Below are 23,674 nucleotides of genomic sequence, written 5' to 3' on the forward strand. Positions count from 1 at the left end.
ATTGTGCCCTCTGGGCTGCACCGCCTCTCGTCTCCCCTGTCCTCCACTCCCACTGGCCGGCTGATTATTTAGTCTGGGACCATTAGCATCCCTGGCACCGGCTGATGCTGCAGCTTAATAACCCATCTCCATGGCAGAGGCGACACTCTGGGCTCGACCATCAAGGCTGGGCTGGTGGGGAAGGACCGGACAGAGTTAGGGCCGCTGGGCTGGTGGGGAAGGACCGGACAGAGTCAGGGCCGTGGCGAGTTCCACACGGCATCTCAAGGAGGTGAGTGTCTGCCCTTGAGCGTCTCCGAGGGCACGCCATCCCCTGAAATCTTGTGCGGTGGCGGTGCACAGGCAGGAAGGTGCCCCGATGAGTCAGCCCGCATTATGAAGTGCCTGGTATGTGCCCCGCGCTGTGCTCCACGCTGAGCGCCCTAAGTGGCTAAATTACAGTTCTTGCCTTCAAGACGCTCCATCAACAAGGAAAGATAAGCGTGTAAAAGCAGTGGTGCTTTTATCAGTGTTGCGAGCAAGGGGCGGGCAGGGGATAAGGGTATAGACGATCCTAGGTGCCTGCTGGATAGGGCCAGCGGCCCCGGAAATCTTATCCCACGCAGGTGAACGGTTTGGCAAGCACGCGGCTAGAATCTGGGTTCTGATCTTACTGCTCTTCCTGGTTGTTTTGACTTTTTTTTTTTTCCCTGAGCTTCTCTGCCTCTTTTCAGAGAGAAGGGATAAACAAGCGATCCAGACAGAAGGGGGAATACCTCCTGTTTCCAGTGGAAGGTACGTGCGTGAAATTTCATGGGCGTGAGAGAAAGGAAAAGTCTACCTGGCCAGGGGTTGGATGGGTGTGCGGGGAGGGGAGAAGGATCCTGGACACCGGTAGTGAAGCAAGCACTGTGCTGCGTGCCCAGGGCCATAATCGACACCCTCTGTGATAGGCAGCAGGGGTGGGGAGGGGTCCAGTGGCCAGGTGGTGCCTCCTTAGCAGGACTCTTACCTGTACTGGGTGACAGCTGGGTTGGCCTTTGCGGAGCAGTGGAACGTGACGACGTTGTCCTCCAGCACCGGCTGTGGTTCCACCGACAGGTTGACGAGTGGGGGGTCTGAAGAGAGAAGAGATTCCCTTGCAGGCTGGGGAACTGTGGCCATGGTTTGGGGGGAAAAATGGGGCAGGAAGTTTCCCAGGGTGACATGGGGGACAAAGGCCAGAGATTCTGGTGAGTAGCCACCCGCTGGTGGGCCCCCTAGAAAGTTGGGGCGCTGAGCAGAAGGCTCCCTTGCTCCCTGGGGGTGCCTGCTTCAGCACTACTGGCGGTGGTGGGGTCTGGGCTCCCACTGTGGATTCAAGGCCTGGTGCTTAAAGGAACAGCCAGCCAGGAAGCACAGTTGTCTGGGCCCCCAGAAGCCTGCTGCCTGCCCATCTTCCATTTGTGAGAGGGAGCAAAACACTTCAGACAGGAGAGGTGGGCAAAGGGGGTGCAGGGGGCACACAGAGTGGGGGGTGGTGGGCACTAAGCCCCATTTAAATACACTTTTTTTTTGTCTTTGAAATGTGTGTTTCATATCTGTCTGTGAAAGGTTCTGGTGTATCTGTTAACTTCAAAGTGGCATTTACACCCTTTCATCAGCCTAATCATCTCTGCTGGGCCCTGACTGGTGTCACCCAGCCCTCAGCTCCCCAGGCTGGGCTAGTCTTTCTCATTCAATGTGAGGGGAAGCCAGGCTCTGAGGTGCTAAATGGTAGGAGGTGGAGGAGGCCGGAAGAGAGGGAGGGAGAGAGAAAGGGGGAGGTGGAAGAGGGAGGGAGCGTGGGAGGGGGGGAGGGAAAGGGAGAGGGAGGGTGGGGGGAAAGGGGGGTAGAGAGAGGGGAGGAAGAGAAGGGGAGGGAGAGAGGGGGGAGGGAAAAAGAGAGGGAGGGAGGGAAGGGAGAGGTAGAGAGGGGGGAGGGACAGGAAACAGAGACACAGAGACCAAAGAGATGGGAGGCAGGCAGGGTACTAACATAGAAGAGAGACATGGAGATGAGAGAGCAACACAGAGACACAGACAGACAGAGACTGAGAAATGCAGAGGAAGAAGAAGAAAAAGAGACAGAGAGAAGCAGAGAGCAGAGAAATGGAGAGACATGTATACACAGGAGCACATAATCAGACAAAGACTTCAGACTAAAAGCAAAAAGACCAGAGGAGACAAGCAGACAGAAGGCGACAGGGTGTTGGGGACAAAGACCACACAGTAATGAGAACTAGAGAAAAGGGATGGGGAGAAAGATGCGGAGAGATGGAAAGGTGGAAACAGAGACCAGAACCCATTCTTCCTTGTCACGGTCTACGGGATTCAAGTCGGGGGTGAGTGAGGAGGGCAGCTTGGTGCCCGCCACCCAGCCAGGGTCCCGGGCTGCATCTTTGGGCTGGTCCTCACCCATGAGCACAGCAAACTGCCAGAAGGGCATGTGGGCTTCCTAGGGGTTCAGTCCAGCCTATTTTCAGGAAAAGAAGAAGGCGATTTCTCAGAGACCATTGAGAAAAATGCTGACCCCTCTAGGGCGCGTGTGAAGGGCACCGCGAGGGGAGCAGGGCTCCAACTGGCCCGGCCTGAGCCTCTGTTTGGGACCACAGTTGGGGTTCTGAGACCCTCAGGGAGTCACCTGCTGGAACTGAGCCTAGCCCACCACAGAGCTGGGAATCATTTGAGCCTGTGGCCCCGCTTTGTCCTGCCGGTGCCTAAGCTGGATCTTGCCTCCCTGCACAGAGCTGGGGCCAGGGAGGTGGCCCGCAGGGCTGTGCTGGTATCTGCAGACGGCTTGAGAGATGCAGGGGCGGGGGTGGTGGGGAGAGAACTCTGGTCCCTGCGCAGCAGGTGGCTGACTGTTCTGGGGACCCTGATCTCCCCACATGAGCCCCCAGTTCCGGAGGCTGAGCACGATCCTGGGAGCATCTGCTACTGCAGCAGTGGAGGAATTTCATGGAGAATTACAAGCGAAGTGACAGGTATTTCAATGATCTCAGTCTTCATCTCTAAAGCGTAATTCAAGTAGTGACGAGTGCGGCAGGGACTTAGCCATGAGAGCTCTCCTCCCACCCCCTAGGAGAGCTGAGACCCTCCAGAACCCTGTAGCATCTACCAGCTGCTGCCCATCCGCTCCGTGCCACTTGCCCCAACCCAAGCTGAGGGCCGCCAGCTTTCCACGTCATGGCAGTCAGGGGCCCTCTTTCTGTGCAGGGCTAGCCAGCTAACCTGGGCACCCCAGGTCTCTGATGGCGCCATCCTAGAGATGTGGAGACCTAGGGAGGAGCTTGCATCTTGCTGTGTGTTCGAGAAGCATGTTCTGAGGCAGAGGAATCTGGTGCTCACCATCTGGAACCAAACGCATGGCTGGCCCATGTCCACCCAATCCTGGGAGGCAGAGTGGAGTCCCTCAATCTGACTCTTATTTGAGGAGGCGATGGTGCCAGTTGGGTAGAATCTAGAATCTATCTGCCACAGAACTTGAGGGGGTAGTTCCAGGAGGCCCCTCCCCACCTGGATGTCCTTTATAGGGTTTTGAGTCCTGGGGAGCAGGGCAATGGAGCATCATATGCCTGTTGTGGGACCCATCCTGCTGCCCGTTCCCCTTCTCCATTGCACACCTGCCATGCTGAGCTCATCCTGTGCGTGCCTCTCTTCCAAAGCTTCCTTACCTCTGCAAAATCCTCGGCACCCTCCCCCCTTTCTTGAAGGGCCCCAAGAGAATGGGTCCCTAGGCGGCTTATACACTTGCTAGTCTCACCTGCACCTCCACCCCAGACCCCGAGGTGCCTGTGTCCCTCTGTCCACCCCTCTCCTCTGGATGTGCAGGGTATGAATTTTCAGGAGTCTAGCAGGCTCCCGAGGTATAAATAGTGTATGTCATATCCAACTATTAAACACGATTTTAATCCCACTTGTGATGTCGGTTGCATTAACTTGCAGGAGGGCAGCTTTGATGTAGCTGGTGGAACTGAGATCATATTGAACAGATGTTACAGCTGAGAGTCTGTTAGTGTTTCCATCAGCAACCTGTGTGCGCGAGTGTGTGCGTGCGTGTGTGTGTGTGTGTGCGCGCGCGTGTGTGTGTGTGTGTGTGTGTGTGTGTTCAGGGGAAGCATTACATTGAGGAGGGGGTGGAAAAGAGAGAAACTCCATGACTCAGTGATTTTATAGCACATTCATTTGAAACTTGGCAGCTGGATGGCAGCGTCCAGATGTAGCGAGACTTTGGGGGTGTTAAGCTTTCTCTCCCATTACTCAATCTGGGGGTTTTGTCTTCCGTTGGGTAACATATAAAGACCAAGGGAAACAAACAACAAATGCGCTTTTGCTGAGTTTGGATGCTTCTTGGTTGACTGAGAAAATGAGCAGGTTTGCAAAGGCGGCTCTGATCCGGCCCATGGTGTCCACGGTAAACAGCTGGACGCTTACTAAACGAACAAATGGAAAAATGGAGGAGGAAGGAGTCTGGGGGAGGTGGCGGAGGGAGCGCGTGCTTCTGCTGGGCAGGTCCACGCAAGCACCTGAGGAGAGGGCGCAAATGGACAGAGGCCTGTCCCCTGTCAGGGCTGGGAGGGGCACCGCACATGGGGAGTGCTCCCCCTGTGCCTGAGCCTGCCTGTGCTCCAAACGCCACCTGAAGGACTTAATTTGATCCTCACAGCCACCAGATGAAGTCAACATTGCCACTTCCACATACAGATGAGGAAACTGAGGCACAAAGGGGTTAACTAACCAGGCCAACATCCTTCAGTAGGGGGCAGGAGCCAGAATTCAAACCAGGAACAATGCTGTGGCCTTAACCACTTCCCTGTCCTGCCTCAGACGGGGCCCACCTAGGAACCGGGCACCTGGGTCCTCGGCCACTCTCCGATCTCATTCCTGATGCTTCCCACCTCCTGGGGCTGAGGTCTCCTTGGAAAGACAGCCAGCCAGGGCGCAGAGACCCGGCAAGGCTGGCGTCCTCCTCCCCTGATGCAGACCGTCATCTGTGTGCCCTGGTGAATTGATCATCTCATTAGAGGGCATTAGTAATAGTTGGTGGGCTATTAGGATGATGCCTTTCTTGTTGACAGGAGAGCTTCTCCTGGTGTGATGGAGAATGGCCTGGAGGGGAGTGTGGCTGCCGCCAGGTGTCCCCCTGCCGGGGCCAGGCTGCTGCCGTGGGGGGCTGCCGGCTGGCTCCTTTTGTGCGGATTCCGTAGCTGGCGTGGGCCTCCTGACCAGGTTGGGGCTTGGCGGGGGGCACACCAGCAGCCCAGCAGTGGGAGGCTTGGATGTCTCTTGTCCCCCACCCACATGCCTCCCAGATCTGGCTTGTGTTTGAAGACAGCTCTGATCACGGTCAATCCAAGGGCAAGAAGAAACTCTGGATGTCATTCGGTCACAGGACAAGGAACGGGTATCCCCAGAATAAAGTGACAAGCTTAGGCCTGCACAGCCCATGGTGGTGCGGCCTTTTTGCATGCTGGACCACCTGATCCCCGGAGTATTTTGCTTTTTCTCAAGAGCTGGGACCACAGCTGCTGCTCAGAAGAAGCTGGTGGGTGTGGACAGCCAGGGCTGGGGCAAGGCAGGCAGCTCCCTCAGGGCAGCCCCGTATTCACGGGATCCGGGATCCTCCGAGTGAGCTGCTCCCTCCCCTCAGCCTGGTCCTGGGTTTGGCAAGAGCCCCACTGTTCTTGGCTCTCATTAGATGAGGAATAGAATAGTTGGTGGTGATGAGGGAGTAGGGGTTACTAGCCAGTGAGGACAGAGAAGATGAAGCCTTCTCCAAGAACTCCGCTGTGTCTGAGTCTCTAGAGCGAGACTGAGGGTTACAACTGTTTCTTCTGCCCTCTGGGATCTAAGTGGCAGCTGCCAGGATTCTAGACAGAGTAAGGACTTCGGCTCGCTGGGCCCCACCCCTCTGGACTCCAGATCCCTGCCTGCGGAGCCAGGTGGAGCTCAGAATCCAGAAGGCTGAGATGAGCCAGACTGTTGGGAAAGGTTTGTAAATGAATTTGATTTAAAATGAATGAAATAATAAGAAGGAAATGAATGCCAGCCCGTAGCGCTTAGCGTAGCACCAAAACAGCCCCCGGCACATGGTGGCCTCACGCTCCCTGGCAGGGAGGGGGATTTAAGAGAAGAAAAGTCAACTTTTGAGTGTTGAGACCTCAGACCTAAACTAGTCTGGTACTGGGAGGAAGGCCGCAGGACCACCTTGTTGAACATTTTTGTTGTTGTTGTTGTTGTTGTTCTCTGGGGCTGACAGAAATTTAGGGAGGTTTTAGGAGACTGTTAAGGAGTCTTTTTAGGTGACTTTTGGAATAGGATGCTGGGGGAGTTTTAACGCATCAATCCTGTTAACGTTAATTCTGAGGACAGACGCTCGCTGAGGGCCCGCCGTGGGGAAGTGTAGAGGAGGGGTTACCAGTGCGGGCTCTGGAAAGCGAGGCTGTCTGCGTTTGACAGTTATGTGGCCTTGGGCAAGCTGATCAACCTCTGGGTGCCTCGGTGTCCCCACATAGGGACCACTGTCCACCTACCCAAATGGTTGTTGTAAAGATGAAATAATACGTGGAAAGTGCGGGCTGACTGAATGACCACTCTTCTTCTCTCCTTGACTGCCCCTTCCACGAGAGGGGCCCCTGGGTCCCCAGCTTCTGTAGGGTATGTGCTGCTCACCCACTCCGGGGCCCTGAACACCCTGTGGCCCCCAGTATCTCTGCTCTGGCTTCCTCTTCAAGAAGGGGCCCCCTGGTGAAAGCAGGCCCGGGGACTGACTCAGATATTTACTGATGTGGAAGTTCTACCTCATACAGGTTTGGACATGTGGCTTGACCATGTCATTTGCCAAAGGTCCTCATCTGATGTTGTTACTTCATGTGACAATAAGAAGGACAAGACCTTTGGGTGCCCATAAATACAAAGCTGGCCAGTCCAGGGAGCTGTCTGACCCATTTCCGGCCTCCGGACACCCCCCAGAGAGGGGGCAAGAAGAAGCTGGCGTGTGGCTCTAGGGAGCTGGTTATCCAGGCCTGGCTTTTTCCCCCAATCCGTGCTCCGGGCAGGGACTGCCGGGTGGTTCCTGCCCCAGGCCTGGCCCGGCTGGGAGGGCTGCGTTAGTACTCACGCTGGATGTCGATGGTGACTGAAGTCTCCTTCCCTCCGGGGATGGCTTTGTTGGTGGCTCGGCACACGATACTCTGTCCATTCTCCACATCGCCGGGGGAGACAAAGAGCGTGCTCACGATGCTCTCACGCTTGCCGTCTCGAAGCAGAGTCTGGGGCGGGGGTGGGGGTGGGGGAAGGAGGGCAGGGAAAGAAGGCCACATGTCACTCAGAGGGGATGTCCTGGGCAAGAAGACATGCTCCAGCCTCGCTGAAAGGAGAAGGAGCCCTCAGGTCGGGACACCCAGGGGTGCAAGTCTCTGTGGAGAGCTGGGGGGTTACTCGAGCACTGGGCTGCAGAAGGAAAAAGAAACTAAGTTTTCTATCATGGGGGACAATCAGCCTGGACTTGTATACCCCAAAGCGTAAAAGAAACCAGGCTAGGCCCAAAGGAAATCAGGTTGCAGGTGTCCTCTGGTGTTGGGGGGAGCCTCTGGGTCTGCAGGCAGCACTGAGAATGTGCCCAGCGGCAGACGGTGCAGTTGGGGCATGGGGGTAAGGGCAGGGCTGGAGCGGGGATGCAGGTATTGCTTTATCTATGTGAACCCTTCCAACGTTTCAAGTCATTTCACTTCCTGACCTCATTAGAGCCCCAACCCATCACAGGCAGGACAGATGCCATTATCTTCCACATGACAGATGAGAAAACAGGTAAGCTCAGGAGAGCCCACGCAGCTCCACCGAACTTACCCTTCAAGCTGGGGTTGAGAAAAGTAAGAGGGTCCGACAAGGGGCTGAAGAGCGTCCCCACCCCCCCAATCCATGTCTTCATGGAACCTCAGAATGGCAACTTATTTGGAATTAGGGTCTTCAGAGATAAGCTAAGTAATCGGGAACTTGTTAAGATCTTGAGATCACCCTGGATTTGGGGGAGAGGGTAAAGTCAATGACTAATGTCCTCAGACGAAGAGGAGAGGACACAGAAAGAAACAAGGAAGGTCACCTGAAGACGGGCAGAGCCCGGAACGATGTGGCCACAAGCCAAGGAACGCTGGGAGCCTCCGGGAGTGGAAGAGGCAAGGAAGGACTCTCCCTGGAGGGATCACAGCCTGCTGACACCTTGCTTTCAGATTTTTTGGCCTCCACAACCCAGAGACAATACATTTTGGTTGTCTTAAGCACCAGTTGAGGTGCTTCGTTAGGGCAGTCCTTGGGAACAAACGCAAAGCCTGAAAGCCTTTCGGTCTCCGGCCTTCCATTCCTTTGTTTTCAGGGGCTCATGCTGCAGCTAGTTCCTCCATCACTGCTGCGCCCCCTTCCGGCTACCTCCCCATCAGTTTGGTGCCCCGCACCGCTCCGTGAGCTCACGGTGATCCACTAAGGTAAGGTGCTGGGGAGATGTGTCAGGCAGGGGAGCCACTTCCAAGGTGGGACTGGACTTGTTCGGTACTCAGAGACTTCTGATCCTGGGAAGCTCCTTAACCCCCTCCAGAGAAGGGTGCTGGGCGCCATCTTATTTTGGCTTGCTTAGGGCCACGGGATAGACGAATAGACGTTACTTCTCAAAACCTCCCTTAAGATAACAGCGACACTGTTCTCACCGGACTCCACAAGGAAGGGAGCATTATCTCCACTTAGTAGAAAACTTAGTTCAAAGTGAGTCGGGGACTTGCTAGGCAGGGCTGGGATTTGCACTTGAGAATGGTGACCCCCAGAGCCCAGGACCCTCACACCATGGCTCCCTGAAAGCTAGATGGTGGTTAATATGATCTTCACTTGAAGGCGGGAACAATTCGAGGGATTAAGCACTTTACGTTCATTGAGCTACTCAGCAGTGTTGAAAAGGAGAAAGCAGGCCCAAAATGGAGTTACTTATGTTAAGGGCCCCACATCAGCAAGGACTTAACACCTAACTTAATGCAGTTTCAAACCCCAGCCCTGCCGGAATGTGACATTTCACCAGCCAACCTAGAAATTCTTGGTTAGCAGGAGGAGGTCATCCCTCCATTACCGCCTAAGAGTGAACTTGCCTGAAATAATTCATTCTTTGATTATAATTTCCTTTTATTCTGCCCCTTCTCTGCCTTTAAAAACCTTCCATTTTGTAGACCTCCTTGGAACTTTCCAGTTCCTAGATGAGATGCCTCCTGATTTATGAATCATTTACTAAAGCCAATTAGATCTTTACATTTACTTAGTTGAATTTTTGTTGTTTAACAGCACATAGGCAGCTGGAACCTGCTCTCTGGGTCCTCAGTTCTGGGGGGTCCTTCTCAGCATGGGGCAAAGCCTGTAGCCTCCAACACCAGGAGAACATGACATGAGCCTCTGTCTAGAACAGCATATCCAGCTTTAGACAAAGCCAGGTCCTGATGCCAGAGAGATCCACAGAGCAGGGCAGTGGTCCAGACTATTTCTCTTGCGTGTTCTAGAACTACCTGGGCCTGGGCAGGCTCCCGTGGCTTGAGGCCTCACCGCACGATCTTTCCTGGGCCTCAGCCCTGGGCAGAGGGGTTCTGGAGCTGGGCCAGGGCCGGGGGGAGCGATGTGGTCAGCCCCAGCAAGCCAAGGGGTGGGTGTGGGATAAGTCAGTGGGGTAAGGGTCTGCAGATCAGTCTCAGGGCCAGGGCGCTAAACTGGAGGCCAGCCAAACAGGGGTGAGGGGAGAGCGGTTTAGCCCCAAGCCAAGTCAGAGCAGAGGGAGCTGTGGCCGCACCACAGTGACGGTTCCGGACTCTTCAGCAGACTTCATGTGTCTATAAATAGCAAAGTGATAATAAGAACAATTTCCTGGATGGAAAGAAGACCTGGGGTAGGGTGGGGGGAGGGGGGGAGGGGGGAAAGAGGTGGGTATTGTTCTTCCTCATTCCCTTTCCTTTCCTTTTACCCTTGTGCTAACAAGAACATTTACATTAAGTTTGACTCTGCCGGGAACCTCTCCAATTGATCTGCTCTCTGCCTGGTGGAAAGGAACAGGGCTGCCGGGGTGCTGGCGGGAGGGGAGCGGGGAGGCCTGAGCTCCTAATTAGGCCCTCTGACTGCTTCCCTTCCTCCCAGTACCCGGGGTGCTCCTGTGCCTCAGAATGATGATTAATGACATATTTACTGTGTCCGGGCATGTGCTTTTCTGGGAACTAAAAATTCTGGTTCAAGTTGTTTGTTCCAGCTAATTAGAGAAAAGGGAGACGTGTTCATTAACCAAGGGGAGAGCGAGAGGAAGGCAGGGCTGGGAAGCTGGCGCCCCCTTGGGAGCGGCTCTGAGCATCTCACCCTGGGCTCCAGCTCCTTGGGATCCAGACCCTGGGCAGAGGAGCGCCAGTGTGCAGGCAATGGAGTAGGGTGGTCCTGGGGAGGGCCAGGCTGGTGGGCCGACCTGCAGGTGTAAAGCCGAGCCCCGTCTGGCCCGGTGGCCTGTCTGCTCCGCAGGCAGTGCTTGGCCTCAGTCCCAATTCTCAACCTAGTTTTCCTTCCTTCCTCCTTTCTTATCTCTCTCCTCTTCTTTCTCTTTTCTCTCTTCTTTTCCTACATTTCCCTCTCACAGATCTCCCCACTCTCCCCTTTTCTCACATGCAAATGAAGCCTTTGGATTTTGTGGCCTTGAAGGTACAGGCCAGGTGGAACATTCTATCATTTGCTGGTTCTTGTCACAGCCTGCTTCCCTTCCCCTCCCGGCTCCTTCTCCCTGTCTTCCCTTCACTGAACTTGACTCTAGGGACACACGTTGGGCCCCAGCCTCCCAGCTCCTGCTCCAGAAACCTTCATTAAGATGCAGATCAGCTCAGGGAGTGTAAGTGGATGATTAATGGCAAGTCACTTTGTTTCTGGGGCCACCACCTCTAAGACCTGGGGCAGCCCTCCCTCCAGCTTGGTGGGCAGAAGTGTGCTGCTAACCCCCAACCTCAGAGTCACTCAGCCTGGCTCATGGGACCCTGATGGCAGCTCCCGAGGCTCTACCGGGACCCAGCCCACCCATGCATGTAGATATGGAGCAGAGGCAGGTGCACAGGAGTGTCAGAGCAGAAGCCTTCATGGGAGGGCTTCCACTCCTCTGTGTCCAATGGCCTCCATCCACTAGGGACTTCCAAGGAACTTTCTAGACTGTCCCAGTGGTTGTGTGAGGCGCCGCTTACCCTGCCTGCCCCTTGCAGCTTCCTGTGTACCCAGCCCCATTGCGCCATCCCTGAGGGCAGGCACTTGGCATTCAACTGGCAGTGACCTGGAAGTGGGGCTGGGGGGACAGAGCGCTTCCTGTGTGCGGTCGTCCAGCAGTGGCCGCTCTGCTCTTTCCAAAGCCCCCAGGGGCAGTGGAGAGCCAGGCTGCACCCCAAGAGATGGGAGGCCTGGTGATGTCTGGGTGGGAACCACAGGTGGGGAGGGGTGGATGTTCGAGATGTGGAGGGAATGCAGGGGGTGGGTGCCCCATCCCTGGTGCTAAATCTGGGAAGCTCATTGATATGCAAACAGACTGGAAAGCCCTTGAGTGAGGCCTGATTGCCTGGCAACAAGGCCTCCTCTCTTCTCCCTTCCTCACTCACCTCCCCCACCTGCCGTGTCCTTTTTTTTTTTTTTTTTTCTAAATCTACTCTCTGCTTTCCCCTTTTTATAGTTGCCTGGGGGATCCATTATGGCCTGTGGTCACATGGCTTGAATGAGGGCTGTAAGGAAAGGTGGAGAACCACAGTGCCATTTGCCCCAGACCCTGCATCCTCAGGGACCCCAGTCTTGTGCCCTGGTTGAGAATGGATGCCCTTCACAAAGGAGGCCCAGATGACAGGCAACTGCCACCCTGGGTAGAGACTCTAGGCTCTTAAGATAAACAGAGGGGGTGGAAGGCAGAATCGGGGTGACTAGTGGGGAGAGAAGGCACAGTGGAGGGGGCTCATGGAGGGAGTTGGGTCCCAGTGAGGGCTTTAAGGAGTGTTCTTCCAGGGTCCCTCTTAGCAGGGGCCCTAAGGAGGCTCCTGGTCCTGATGGTGGGTGGGTGGCCCCTGGGCAGGCAGCAGCCCAAAGCTGGAGGGAGCAGAGAGGTAGCGCTGGAGAATAAGGGGCTTCAAGGTAGATACATACATGACTCGAGGGTCTTAAGACCAAACAACTTTCCTTCCGGCTCCCCCTCCCCCACCAGGGTCAAGGCTGTGTCCTGCCACCTGGCAGTTGTTGGGGAGGTAACAGATGGAGCAAGAAGCTGGCTCTCCGGGAAGATTTGTCTCTGGGCTCAGCCCGACTCGTCTTCCCCCCTTTTCCCTAACCTGTCGTGCCTCCCCTGGTTTGTGAATCTGCTGGCTTTCCAAATGAATGCCGTGTGGCCTCCACTCTGGTGCCAGGCCCAGAGAAGGCAGCCTGAGGCTGGACGTCCATTCGGAGAGGACTTGGAGTGAAGCCTTGCCACCAGCTCCCATGCTGCCCCAGCCAGACACCTGCCAGAGTCCCAGGCATGCACCCAAGCGACCGGGCCAGGAGGGCTCTGGTGACAGCATGTTTAGGGAGAGGCATCACAGCCTATGCTGGGGGGTGGGCGGTGGGCCAGAGGGTGCTTCTTTTTCCTGACTGACCTCCCAGGTCAAGGGGCCTGGCCATCCTCAGTAGTGCCGCCCTCCATCCTACCAGCTCATCCTTCCCCTGCTTCCCTGCTGGACAGCAGAAAGAAGGTTCCATGAAACCAGGACTGCTGTGTGACCTCTGAGGAGGGAGAAGTGGGGTGAGTGAGGCAGAGCTCTGAGGGGAGGGACTAACACGACCGATGCTCTGACTCTATGCCAGGTGCCTTCAATGCATAATTCCTTTTCCGTGTTTCAGCCATCCTCACGGGCGTCCATGGTTAATGTCATCCTGTTTTGCAGCTGGGGAACTGAGGCAGAAAGATTAAATTACCATAATATGTGACGGAGCCCGACCGTGACGTGGGCATTCTCATCTAAGAAAGCGGACAGCAGGGCGAACCCCGGGGCCTGTGAGGATCAAGGGAGGGCCAGGCAGGGTTTTCATTCAAGCCTCACAGGTATCCCTTGAGGCAGGTGCCGTTCTGGGTCCCACTGTATAGATGGGGACGCCGAGGCACGGCAAGGTTAGGCAGCTGGAAGGTGGTGGAGGCTGGATTCAAAGTGAGGCTGCCCAGCTCCTGGGCCCAGGGGCTGACCCACCACTATGTGACACATACCGAGGGCTTGAGAACTCAGGGCTGTCAGGGCTGTCCCCAGGGGATCTTGTCTGTGGACTCTGGACACAGCTTGGCTGTGTGTGCACTTGTGCGCTCTCTCAATCTCTCTCTCTGTCCCTGTCTGTTTCAGCTGCTCATGGCCCTGGCCCCTCATGCATAGCTTGTCTGGGGCTGCTCTGCCTTCCGGATGTCGGCAGTGCCTGTGTTAATGGTCCTTGCAATCCCAGAAGAAGCAGGGAGGCAGAGGGGTGGGGCCTGATAGCCCATAGAGCTGGTTCCATGTGAACACTGCTGGATCATCCCCCCTCTCCGTGAGCTCCAAGTTGTAGGTTTATACCTTGTCAGAGCCGGCAGGCACCTGTTATGGACGGGTCTGTCCCCCTGCCCAGAATTCATATGAAGAAGCCCTGACCCCCAATGTGACTACATGAGGCTATGGGGACTTTAAGGAGGTCATGGAGGTTAAGTGAGGTCATAAGGGTGGGGCCCTGATCCAAGAGGACTGGTGTCCTTATAAGGAGAGGAAGAGACACCAGAGATCTGCCTCTCTCTGCACACACAGAGGAAAGGCCATGTGAAGACACAGAGAGAACGTGCAGTCTTCCAGGAAGAGAGAAGTCACCAGAGCTGGCACCTTGATCTTGGACTTCCAGCCTCCAGACCTGTGAGAAACAAATGCCTATTGTTTAAGCCACTGGTCTGTGGTATTTTGCTATGCGGCCCAAGCCTACTAACACAGAGAGTCTGATCCAACCCCTTTGTTTTATGGGAAAGGAAACTGATGCCCAAGGAATGACTCTCCTGAGGTTCACAGAGCAGGGTCTGGAATGCTGGCCCCTCACTGCCTGGTGTTGTCACACAGGCCATAGGCCTGCGGGAGTGTAAACAGGGTTGGGTGGGACAGAGGGTGAGCAAGCCTCCCTGCTCTGGTCAGCTGTAGCATGGTTCCAGACTCTCAGCGGGGCCGAATCCACATCATGAGGGCAACATGCTGGGGGCAAGGGCGGCCCCGGGACAGGTTCAGCACGGTGACTCTGACCTTTCTTTTTACCATGGGGGCGTGTCCTCTGCAGGAAGCAAACCTTGGCAGGGGCCAGGCTGGCCCAACTTCAGAGAGGGAATGGACAGATGCCCAGATAGGAAGGAACACCCCTTACCTTCCTTTTCATCCTTATGTGGGTGATGTACTCCCTGTGCTGTATTTTTGTATTTCATAACACAACAGAGTGGCTCCAGCCCAGGACATGGGTGAAGGATTTATTTCTCAATGGGCAGCTTCCCCCTGGGTGGACTTATGCCCGAGGGAAGCATTTGTCCTGGGTTCTGGCACCAGGCTCCGCGTGAGGCCTTGATGGGGTGGTCAGCTTTGGATAGGAAGGACACACTCTCAGAGAAGCATCAGTCCTGCCTCATACCCTCCACTGATGGTGAAAGCCTTGCTTCCAGTTTCTTTTTATTTATTTATTTAAAAAAAAAAATTTTTTTTTTCAACGTTTATTTATTTTTGGGACAGAGAGAGACAGGGCATGAACGGGGGAGGGGCAGAGAGAGGGAGACACAGAATCGGAAACAGGCTCCAGGCTCTGAGCCATCAGCCCAGAGCCTGACGCGGGGCTCGAACTCCCGGACCGTGAGATCGTGACCTGGCTGAAGTCGGACGCTTAACCGACTGCGCCACCCAGGCGCCCCTCCAGTTTCTTTTTAAAAGAAAATTTTTTTAATGTTTATTTATGTTTGAGAGAGAGAGAGAGAGATGGAGCTTGAGCAGGGCAGGGGCAGAGAGAGAGGGAGACACAGAATCTGAAGCAGGCTCCAGGCTCCGAGCTGTCAGCACAGAGCCCCATGTGGAGCTCGAACTCACAAACCTCGAGATCATGACCTGAGCCAAAGTCGGACGCTTAACTGACTGGGCCACCCAGGCACCCCCTTGCTTATCTTTTCAAGACCCAGGGAGTGGAGCTGGTGGTTGGGTGGGAGTGGGGAACAGGTCGTATGCATCTCCCCACTTTCTGAGGCCAGGGAGAGCCACAGGGAGAGGAGAGACCTCTAGTTACAGAGCCAGGGCGTGTTGGCTGGCCCTGGGGCCTGACACAACCTCTCAGCAGCCGCCCATCTGTCTGAGGCAGTACTGAGAGGAACACAGGAAGGACTGAAGCCCTAGGCACCATGAGACTGTCCTTCCAGCCACTCACCAACTGAGAAGGGCAGTCACTTCTCTTGTCAGGCCTCGGTTTTCTACCTGCGGATCAAGGGAACTGGACCGGCCCTCCTCTACAGTCCTGTTCATCTTTAAAGGCTCTGTGGTATATAAATGCAGTCTAGGACGCTATTTACAATTTTCCTTGACTGGAGTTTGGTGGAAGCTGCTTTAACATGTCCCTGGGATTTTATTTTTATTCAGGTAGGGGTGAGGCCGGCAGCTCAGGAGATGACTGCCATGAAGAAGGTAGTTTGCTCCTCACAGTTTCGCTTGCGGGTCCACGGAGGGCGGAAGGGTTGGTCAGGAGACAGAGGGAGCGAGGGGAAAATACGGTGCAAGTCTTTATTGTAGTTTTGTGGGAAAGAATGGACAAGGCAGCGTGGGCAGCTGAAAGAGTTTAGGATTGGGTGGTCTGAACAATTTCCACAGGCTCTAGGCCCTAGGAGTGATCTTTAGTTACCCAGGATCCAGCCCTGAGGATTTAGGGTAGGAGGATTCGCACCTGGGACTGCCAGCCTGATAAAGGACAAGGTGTGGGTACGGATGTGGGATTGTTAGGTTGGCCCAGCAAAGGCCTGTTCTCAGCACCTTGGTTTGCTGTCTCCAGGAATTAGCTAACCCTGGGAGTGAAAGTCCCTCCTCATCTGCAAGGCTTTGAGATGTCAAAGCATCAAAAAATATAGAAAATAAAAAAACCTAACTAATACAGGGGTGAGTTCAGGGCACTTCCAATTCATTGCACTTCATGTGAATGACAGAAAGGCACCCCTGCGGGTAGGTAGAGGAGGGTGCAGGGCAAGGTAAGGGAGTCTGGGCTGGATTCCAGCCTTCCCTGGCCCCTGAGTCAGGTGCATCTGGGGCCGGGGAGAACTTAACAGCCTTACCCAGTAGCCCTGGAAAGGTGGCCAGATTTAGCAAATAAAAATACAGGACACTCTGAATTGCATTAAATCTGAATTGCAGACACACAATGAATAATTGTTTTAGATTAGTATGGTGCATAATGATGCCCCATGTGATATTTGGGGCATACTTATACTGAAATTCAAATGTAACTGGGTGTCCTGTATTTTATCTGGCAACCCTAGGCCCTGGCCACTTCTGCCCCTGAGTCTCCTCCTCCGACCATACTCTCTTCGTAGGGTCTTGGCCGAGCCCAGTAATTACCCCAGGAAAGAAGAGAAGGCAGAGTTACACAGTCGGGGAAACAGAAAAGGTCAGATAAATAGAAACACAGCACGAGAGGGAAAAAGTGACACACAGCGCGAGAGAAAAAGAAAGACACAGAGAGGTAGCAAAGAATGAGAGACAAAAAGCACACACAGAGGGAGCAAGAGCGATAGAGATGGGGAGTGGTCACGCAGCCCCGCCCCACGCCCACGAGGCCCCGCCCCATCCCCACGAAGCCCCGCCCTTCCTCCTGCCCCCAGGCCTCACCTTGGAGTAGGTGGCCCCATTGATGACCTCTCCCTTCCGCAACCAGATGATGGAGGCCGCAGGCTTGGCGTTGTCTGCGTGGCAGGTGAGGTTGAGTGGGTCCCCCGCCCTCAGGCTGATCACAGGGCCCCCCAGGATGACCGGGTCATCGGGTGGCACTGCGGGGAGAGGAGCAGAGAGGTCAGGCTGAGGGCACCCTTGGCCTCCGGCAGGGCTGGCAGGCTCTGCGCTGGGCGGATTTTATGGAGCCGCCGACAAACAATAATTATCATACTTTAATAAAATGTATAATCCCCTTGTATTCTAACTATAATAGCAACAACAGCAGTAATCTCTGACATATGCACTGCATGTTTATTTGCAGACAATGTTCATGCCATCATCTCATCCGAAGCTCACGACGCGCCTGTGAGGGGACAGGGCAGGCATCATTAGCCTCGTTTCACAGATTGGGAAGCAAAGTGCCGCTGCCTAGATACTATCTGTACTTTTTTTCTTTTTAACTTCTCTCTCTCTCTCTCTCTCTCTCTCTCTCTCTCTCTTAAACAAAGCACTGGCACATCTGTTGTCTGATTTAATCCTTACAACAGTCTTGCAAAGTAAACATTATTATTATCCCAATTACACGGATCCGGAAATCGAGGCCCAGCAGGATTAAATGACTTGCTCAAGGTCGCTCGGGGAATGAACAGAATCAGCACCAGAGCCAGGGATGCCACCCGGGTCCTCTGACACCTGCAGCTCCCAGCCAGCCCCTTTCCTTGCAGGGGGGCAGGTGACAGGTGAGGGGACTCCTCGGAAGGCTGAGTCAGTGTTTCAGACGGCTGTGTGACCCCTGGCATCTCCTGAGTGCCGGATTCTTCCAGAGTGGCTCCAACTGCCTCATCCCAGAGTCGGGGATCTCTGCTGCCCACTTCTCCCGCTGCAGTTCATCACAGGGTGGCCGGAGACTTGTGGCTCTCGAGATGGGAGTGCCACAGGGGAAGGACATCCACGGCAGGGGCTGAGGCTCCCACCCTGCCCCGCTCAGGGCCCAGTGCCTGGTGGCATAAACTCCATAAACATTTGCCCAAGTCCCTTGGAGTCACCCCTGTGATCCCCACGGTGACCATGGGATGTAGGATGGGCAGTTATGATGATAGATGACCATCACTTGGAGAGGAGGCCCAGAGAAGTTAAGTGACTGGCTTCAGGTTACAGAGCCTCTTCTTATGTTCGTGCTTATGGACACAGGGAGGGTCTCAGGCCTCTGCAGCTTCCTGACTCTCCTCCCTGGACAAACCACAGAAGGGGAAGGTCTCCCTGGAGACCACCTGATGAATCTCTGGTCTTCCTCCCCCAGGGAATGGCTGGGTGGGTCAGTGCCGGAGGCCTGAACCGCATGTTTGCTCGGTGAACGAATGAAGAGGAGACTGGGTGATGAGATGGGGTCCCAGCACAAAAGACCTTCTTTGCCCAGTTGCCAGGGAAAGTCTATCCTTCCACCCAGGTCCTGTGTAAGTTTCTGCACTACGGGCTCAGAGAAGACAGACGCAGCAGAACCAGAGAGCAGGGCTGGGCCAGTTCTGACCTAGCAGGCTGTGCTGTCCAGCCTCTGCCCCTCAGGGCACGTTCCCACAACCTGCCTGGCTTCCCTCCCCTGCCCGGGGCCTCCCCCCATCTGCCACTCTCCTGGTGCATCCAGGCTCCTCAGGAAAACTCCAGGTAAACACCCAAAGCTGCACACCTTCCACTAGTGGCCCTGCCCTGTTCCTTCCTGGCCTCGGAGGAGGCGCGGTTCATTACTATAGCCCAGTGTGTGCCAACCCCCAAGTTTCCATTTTCTGAGGAAAAATAAACCATCAGGGCTTACAAGACGCTATCATCAGCCCCAGAACTCCACCCGAGATCCTGGCCCAGGGAGGAAGTTGGCCTCATCCAACCCGGCCTGGCCTCCCCAGGGGGCTCGGGGCTTAGGCAGATGTTGGCTGTGGGCTGGATGATAAGGACAACCCCCCACCCCCTGCCCACCCCAAACTCCCTCATCAGTGCCAGAGGCCTCCTTGGTTCTGGTGTGGCCAGAGAGCAAAAGGGAGGCTGATGTGGGCTTTCCACAAATGGGGGGTGGGTGTGACAGTTGCCCATGAGGGGAATTTTGTCTCCATGCAACGGGCTGGGCGGGAGGGCTGGGCTGGGGCTTTCTTCTGTGGTGGCAGCTTTCTCTCCATTAGGTGCCCAGGATGGAGTGCTCTGGCTGAGCTTGGGGAGAGCCAGGGGAGATGGAAAGAACCATTGGCAGCTCTGGGAATAGAAGAAACACCTGGCCATCCTTGTCTCTGTGGGTTCCCCAGTGAAGAGCCAACTGGTGTGGTCTTGTGGCGAGTGCCCTAAATCAGAGGGTAAATTGGGGAAGCTTGTCCCTCCTGGTGGCTTTATTTCACCAGATACAACATATGAAAGGACAACAGGAGATCTGGAAAGTTCTCTGTGGCGCTGACATTTCTTGGGTCCGAGGCAGTGGTTCTCAACCTTGGTTGCGTATCATAATCTTCCGGGGCGGTTTTAAAAAAATCCTGTTGGCAGTCCCAATCTCTGGAGGTGGACCCTAAGCACCAGGAGTTTTTACAACTCCCCGGATGATTCTGGTGCGTGACCAAGTTTGAGAACCCATGGTCTCTGGGCCTTTGCTCAGGTGCACGGCACACTGTGATCACAGCATGGAGCCTGAGGAGGGCTTTCTCAAAACCAAATACAGTGAGGGGCCAGGCTTCCTTCTTGCTGCCTAGTGCTGTGTTCTGGAATATTGGATTAGAGGGCGTGCAGAGGAGGGGAGGGGGGAGGAGGACCCTGTTTTGTGAGTACTCAGGCGCGCGCACACACACGCACACTCACACACACGCACACACACACACCCCCAGCCGCAGAATGGGTCCTGATTATATCTTCCCAAATAAGTGGTTATCATGCGGTTATTCATGTAGCTATGCATTATTGATTGGCCTTCGCCTCGCTGCACACCAGATGGGGTAGGAGGGGGTGCGGATGGGGCTGGGGTGTGGGGGTGGGAGTGGGTGAGGAGGGAGGATGTTTGGGGGCCACGAGGCTGAATAGAAATCAACAGTCGTTCTTGGCAGCTGTTGCTTCGATGGAAGGGGGCGACTCATTACGTCTCCATTCAGGCCCGGGTCCTGGAGCTGGGACTGGGGCCCAGGCGGAGGGGTGGGGGGTGGGGGGAAGGCGCCAGCCGCCCAAGCCTGGAGATGCATTATTCATACCTCGCCCTCACAGGATTGGTTATTATCCTGAACCACTATAGAGTTTGGTCTCCTAATTTTTAATCACAGGGAAGGTGGAAGCGTTAGCCTTTTGTGATTAATCCGGAGATAAAAATAGTTGACTGTTTTGGTGTTATGCTGGTTGTCAGTCAAGAAGAAACGCGTTAACTGTTGGGTGACTGAGGCCCGAGGAAGGCCCGAGTGCACCCCAAGCAGAGCCGGTCTCCAGAGCTGGATGTTGGCCCGAGGAGGGGCACAAGCCTGCCTCAGGGGCTGGCTCCTGGGCGCTGCTTGTGGAAGGAACGGATCATGCCAATTCCAGCCTTACCACTGTAGGGCTGCTTGGCCCACGCACTTTGCTCTCCTAGCGTCCAGGGTTGGGGCAGGCGGCTGGGGGGGGTGGTCTCCCCTCTTGCTCTGCCCTGCAAACTGTGCCACACATGTGGGTGGGCAACATGGGGCACCCGTGTCTCTCGCTGCGCCGAGGGGGCCCTTGAGGACTTTTCTCGGAGCTCTGCTGCGAAGGGCAAGGGGGCTTGTGTGGCAAGGTGTTGCAAGGAGATACGGTTGAGTTCCACCATGACAGAGGAGGAAACTGAGGTCAGAGAGCACAAGTGCTGCCCAAAGTTATCGGTGAATGAGGGCAAAGAAGCATGGACTTGGGCTTGGGAAGTGCCTCTTGGCTCCACCAGCGGGGTGAAGCTTTGATCCGTTTTATATACCTGAGGCTCTTTATACCGTCTTAGGGAACAAGAGATTCTGTGCCTAAAAGCCACAGCTAAAAGCTGAGGAAGCACCAGCCAGCCCCACAACTAACTCTAAGAAGGGATCCTGCGATCAGAAGGCCTTGAGCTTCTGGACTAGAGCATAGGCTCCGGGTGACCCTCTGGCTGTTCTTCCCCCAGGCCACCAACTGGACGGAGGGCAAAGTGGAGCTGGGGTCAGAGGGTTTCTGCCCTGTTCTGAAAGTGCTCACTGCCCCTGCCCAGTGACTATACAGCATGAAGCTCATTTGATTCATTGGTCTTGGTTTGCTCAGTTGGCCAACCTTACCAGAACTGGCTAAGAAGATGCCCTTGGTGCCAGGCCAAGGGCAGCACCGTGGGCGTTTCCTCCCAAGTCCAGTTGGTCACCTAAGTAGGCCCCTGACCACGCTTCTGGGATTCCTCAGAGGCTCCGTCAGCCCAGATGGGGCCTGTCAGCCGACAGAGGCCAGCAGCAGGGACACAGAGGGTTATTCTGCCCAGTGGTTGCTGGAGAAGGAAGAGTGGGAGGTCAGCCAGGCCACCTTCCTGCCCCCAACGGCCTGGCAGAGCACCTCGCAGACACTAAGCTAAGGAGGGCAGCTCTGGGTCTCATTCAACTCACACACAGTGCATTCTCCGCAAGCGTTCTATTAAAAACATGAATCCGGTTGTGTCCCTGCTCGGTTTCAAACCTGCCAGTGGCCCATACTTTACCTAGAACATAGTTTGAACTCCTCTCTGTTGCCTACAAGCACCTGCACCTTCAGCCCTGGGCTGCATCTGCGACTGACTTCCTTCCACCACCCCCTCACCCACTCTACCCTGCCCACGGCCTTCCTGTCTGCCGAACAAGCCAAGCTCACCCCTGGCCCAGGCCTTGCCCTTGCTCTTCTCTGGAATCTCTTTTCTGTATCCTTGTCTTGCTGGCTTCTTCCTGTCAGTGAGGACACAGCTTAAATGTCATCTCCTCAGGGGGGCCTGGCCACCCTGTACAATAGCCCCTCCATTATTCTCTGTTAGATCCCCCCACTTTATTTTCCTTATCGCCAGGTTCATTTATTATCTGTCTTCCCATATTACAAAGGAGGCTTCCTGACACCAAAGAAAGACCTTATCTGTCCTGGTCATTGCAGTAGTTCTGTGTCTGGATCAGTGCCTGGCATATAGTAGGAGCTCAAGAATTTGTTGAGTTAATAAACTGAAGATTGCTGGGTGGGAGGTCTGTCACGGGCATTGACTTTTGGGGTCAGCACTTTTTACACTCTGTGTGTGTGTGTGCGCATGTGTGTGTGTGTGTGTGTGTGTGTGTGGTGGGGTAGAGTTGGGGATGGTGGACGAGTGAGTGTTGGGGGGGTGGGTAGCAAAAAGGGGGAGCCTGCTAGCCCTCCCTGGGACAGCAGTGCAGAAACTCTATGCTGCGACGCTGGGGGACTAGCTGCTTCCTGTCATTTCTGGAGAGGGCAGCGTGGGCTGGAATGGCTTGGGGGTGGAAGCGGGGGTGGTTCTCAGCCTGTTTCGAGGTAGCACCATGCCTTCTGGTGGAGGAGGGACACCAGCCCAATTTGGATCATAGGCTGGGGAGAAGGCTGTGGGCTAAGCATGGTGACAGATTAGAGACACTTGGCCGAGAGCAGGATGAGGTTTGCTGCTGACACTGCTCTTCTTTGTTTTTAGGCATTGGTGTTCAGCCCCAAGGGACCTGGGTGGGGTACGGCGTGGGCTGAGTTCATGCTGGGAGTGCCAGAGCTGACCCCACGGAGGGAGAATCCCCGGGCCCATCTCTTGTCTCTAGCTTCAGGCCTGTAGGCCAACCAGTGTTCAGCATTATTCCCTTCTACCTTCTGCCCTTTATCCTTCCCTTTCGTTCATTCAGCCTCTTCCATGTCACAATCTGAGTATAAGATGGTTGAGTAATACCAGACACAGCCTGCCCTCTTGACGCTGACGGGGAGACCTTTGTCACTCAAAGCGTGCGCCCAGGATGGTCCCGTAGCCGCTGCTTCACCTGGGAGCTTGTTTAGAAATGCAGATGTTTGAGCTCTACCTCAGGAGCTCTGCAATCACAACCAGCATTGAAAAAAGACCCCAGGGGTGCCTGGGCGGCTCAGTCGGTTGAGCGTCCGACTTCAGCTCAGGTCATGATCTCACGGTCCGGGGGTTTGAGCCCCATGTCGGGCTCTGTGCTGATGGCTCGGAGCCTGGAGCCTGCTTAGGATTCTGTGTCTCCCTCTCCCTCTGTGCCCCTCCCCTGCTCATGCTCTGTGTCTCTGTCTCTCAAAATGAGTAAACATTAAAAAAAAAAAAAACACCCCAGATAGTTTGTATGTACTTCAGTGTTTGAGGAGCACTGCCCTGGAGGGCCCCTAGAATAATTACAAACTGATGAGAGTGCTTTGAAGCAAGAGCTCATTGGACAATGAGAGCACATAGGGGGCGTTCTCCCTTTGTTAGTGCCCTACTCCCTCCAAGACTTCCTGGCACTTAAGTCAGAGAGAGGGTATACGCTGCTTGCTGGATCCTGGGTTTGAAGTCACAGCCCATGTCTCCCTCTCTCTCTGCCCCTCCCCCATTCATGCTCTGTCTCTCTCTGTCCCAAAAATAACTAAACGTTGAAGTCACAGCCCAGCGTGAGCATGTTTCAAAACAATTTCCTCTGCCCAGGGCATCTCTTGAACTTGGAATGCTAGAGTTCTCATTCCCTGTCTTCTCCTGGGTCACTGTGACCCAGCCTTCAAGGCGTAGCTAAGGGATTTCCCAGTCCCTGAGGTCTTTCTGGAATCTT

At 55.0% G+C, this 23,674-nt stretch overlaps 1 protein-coding gene and 1 long non-coding RNA gene across 3 annotated transcripts in view; one reads left to right on the forward strand and one right to left on the reverse strand.

Annotated features, from left to right (window-relative positions):
- Positions 1–23,674, reverse strand: part of KIRREL3 (kirre like nephrin family adhesion molecule 3) — a 549,921-nt gene that overhangs the window by 25,583 nt on the left and 500,664 nt on the right. For both annotated transcript variants that reach the window (XM_047823798.1, XM_047823797.1), the window contains exons 5-7: positions 16,893–17,050; positions 7,121–7,271; positions 992–1,097 (exon numbers count right to left, since the gene is read on the reverse strand). In XM_047823798.1, coding sequence (XP_047679754.1) covers positions 992–1,097; positions 7,121–7,271; positions 16,893–17,050 — 415 coding nt within the window. The remainder of the gene's footprint in view (positions 1–991; positions 1,098–7,120; positions 7,272–16,892; positions 17,051–23,674) is intronic.
- On the forward strand, positions 16,909–17,451 carry LOC125146882 (uncharacterized). Its single transcript, XR_007144912.1, has 2 exons — positions 16,909–16,977; positions 17,257–17,451. It is a non-coding gene; the product is annotated as an uncharacterized LOC125146882 (long non-coding RNA).

Source organism: Prionailurus viverrinus, chromosome D1 (genome assembly GCF_022837055.1).
Source record: "Prionailurus viverrinus isolate Anna chromosome D1, UM_Priviv_1.0, whole genome shotgun sequence".
NCBI classification, from domain to species: domain Eukaryota; kingdom Metazoa; phylum Chordata; class Mammalia; order Carnivora; family Felidae; genus Prionailurus; species Prionailurus viverrinus.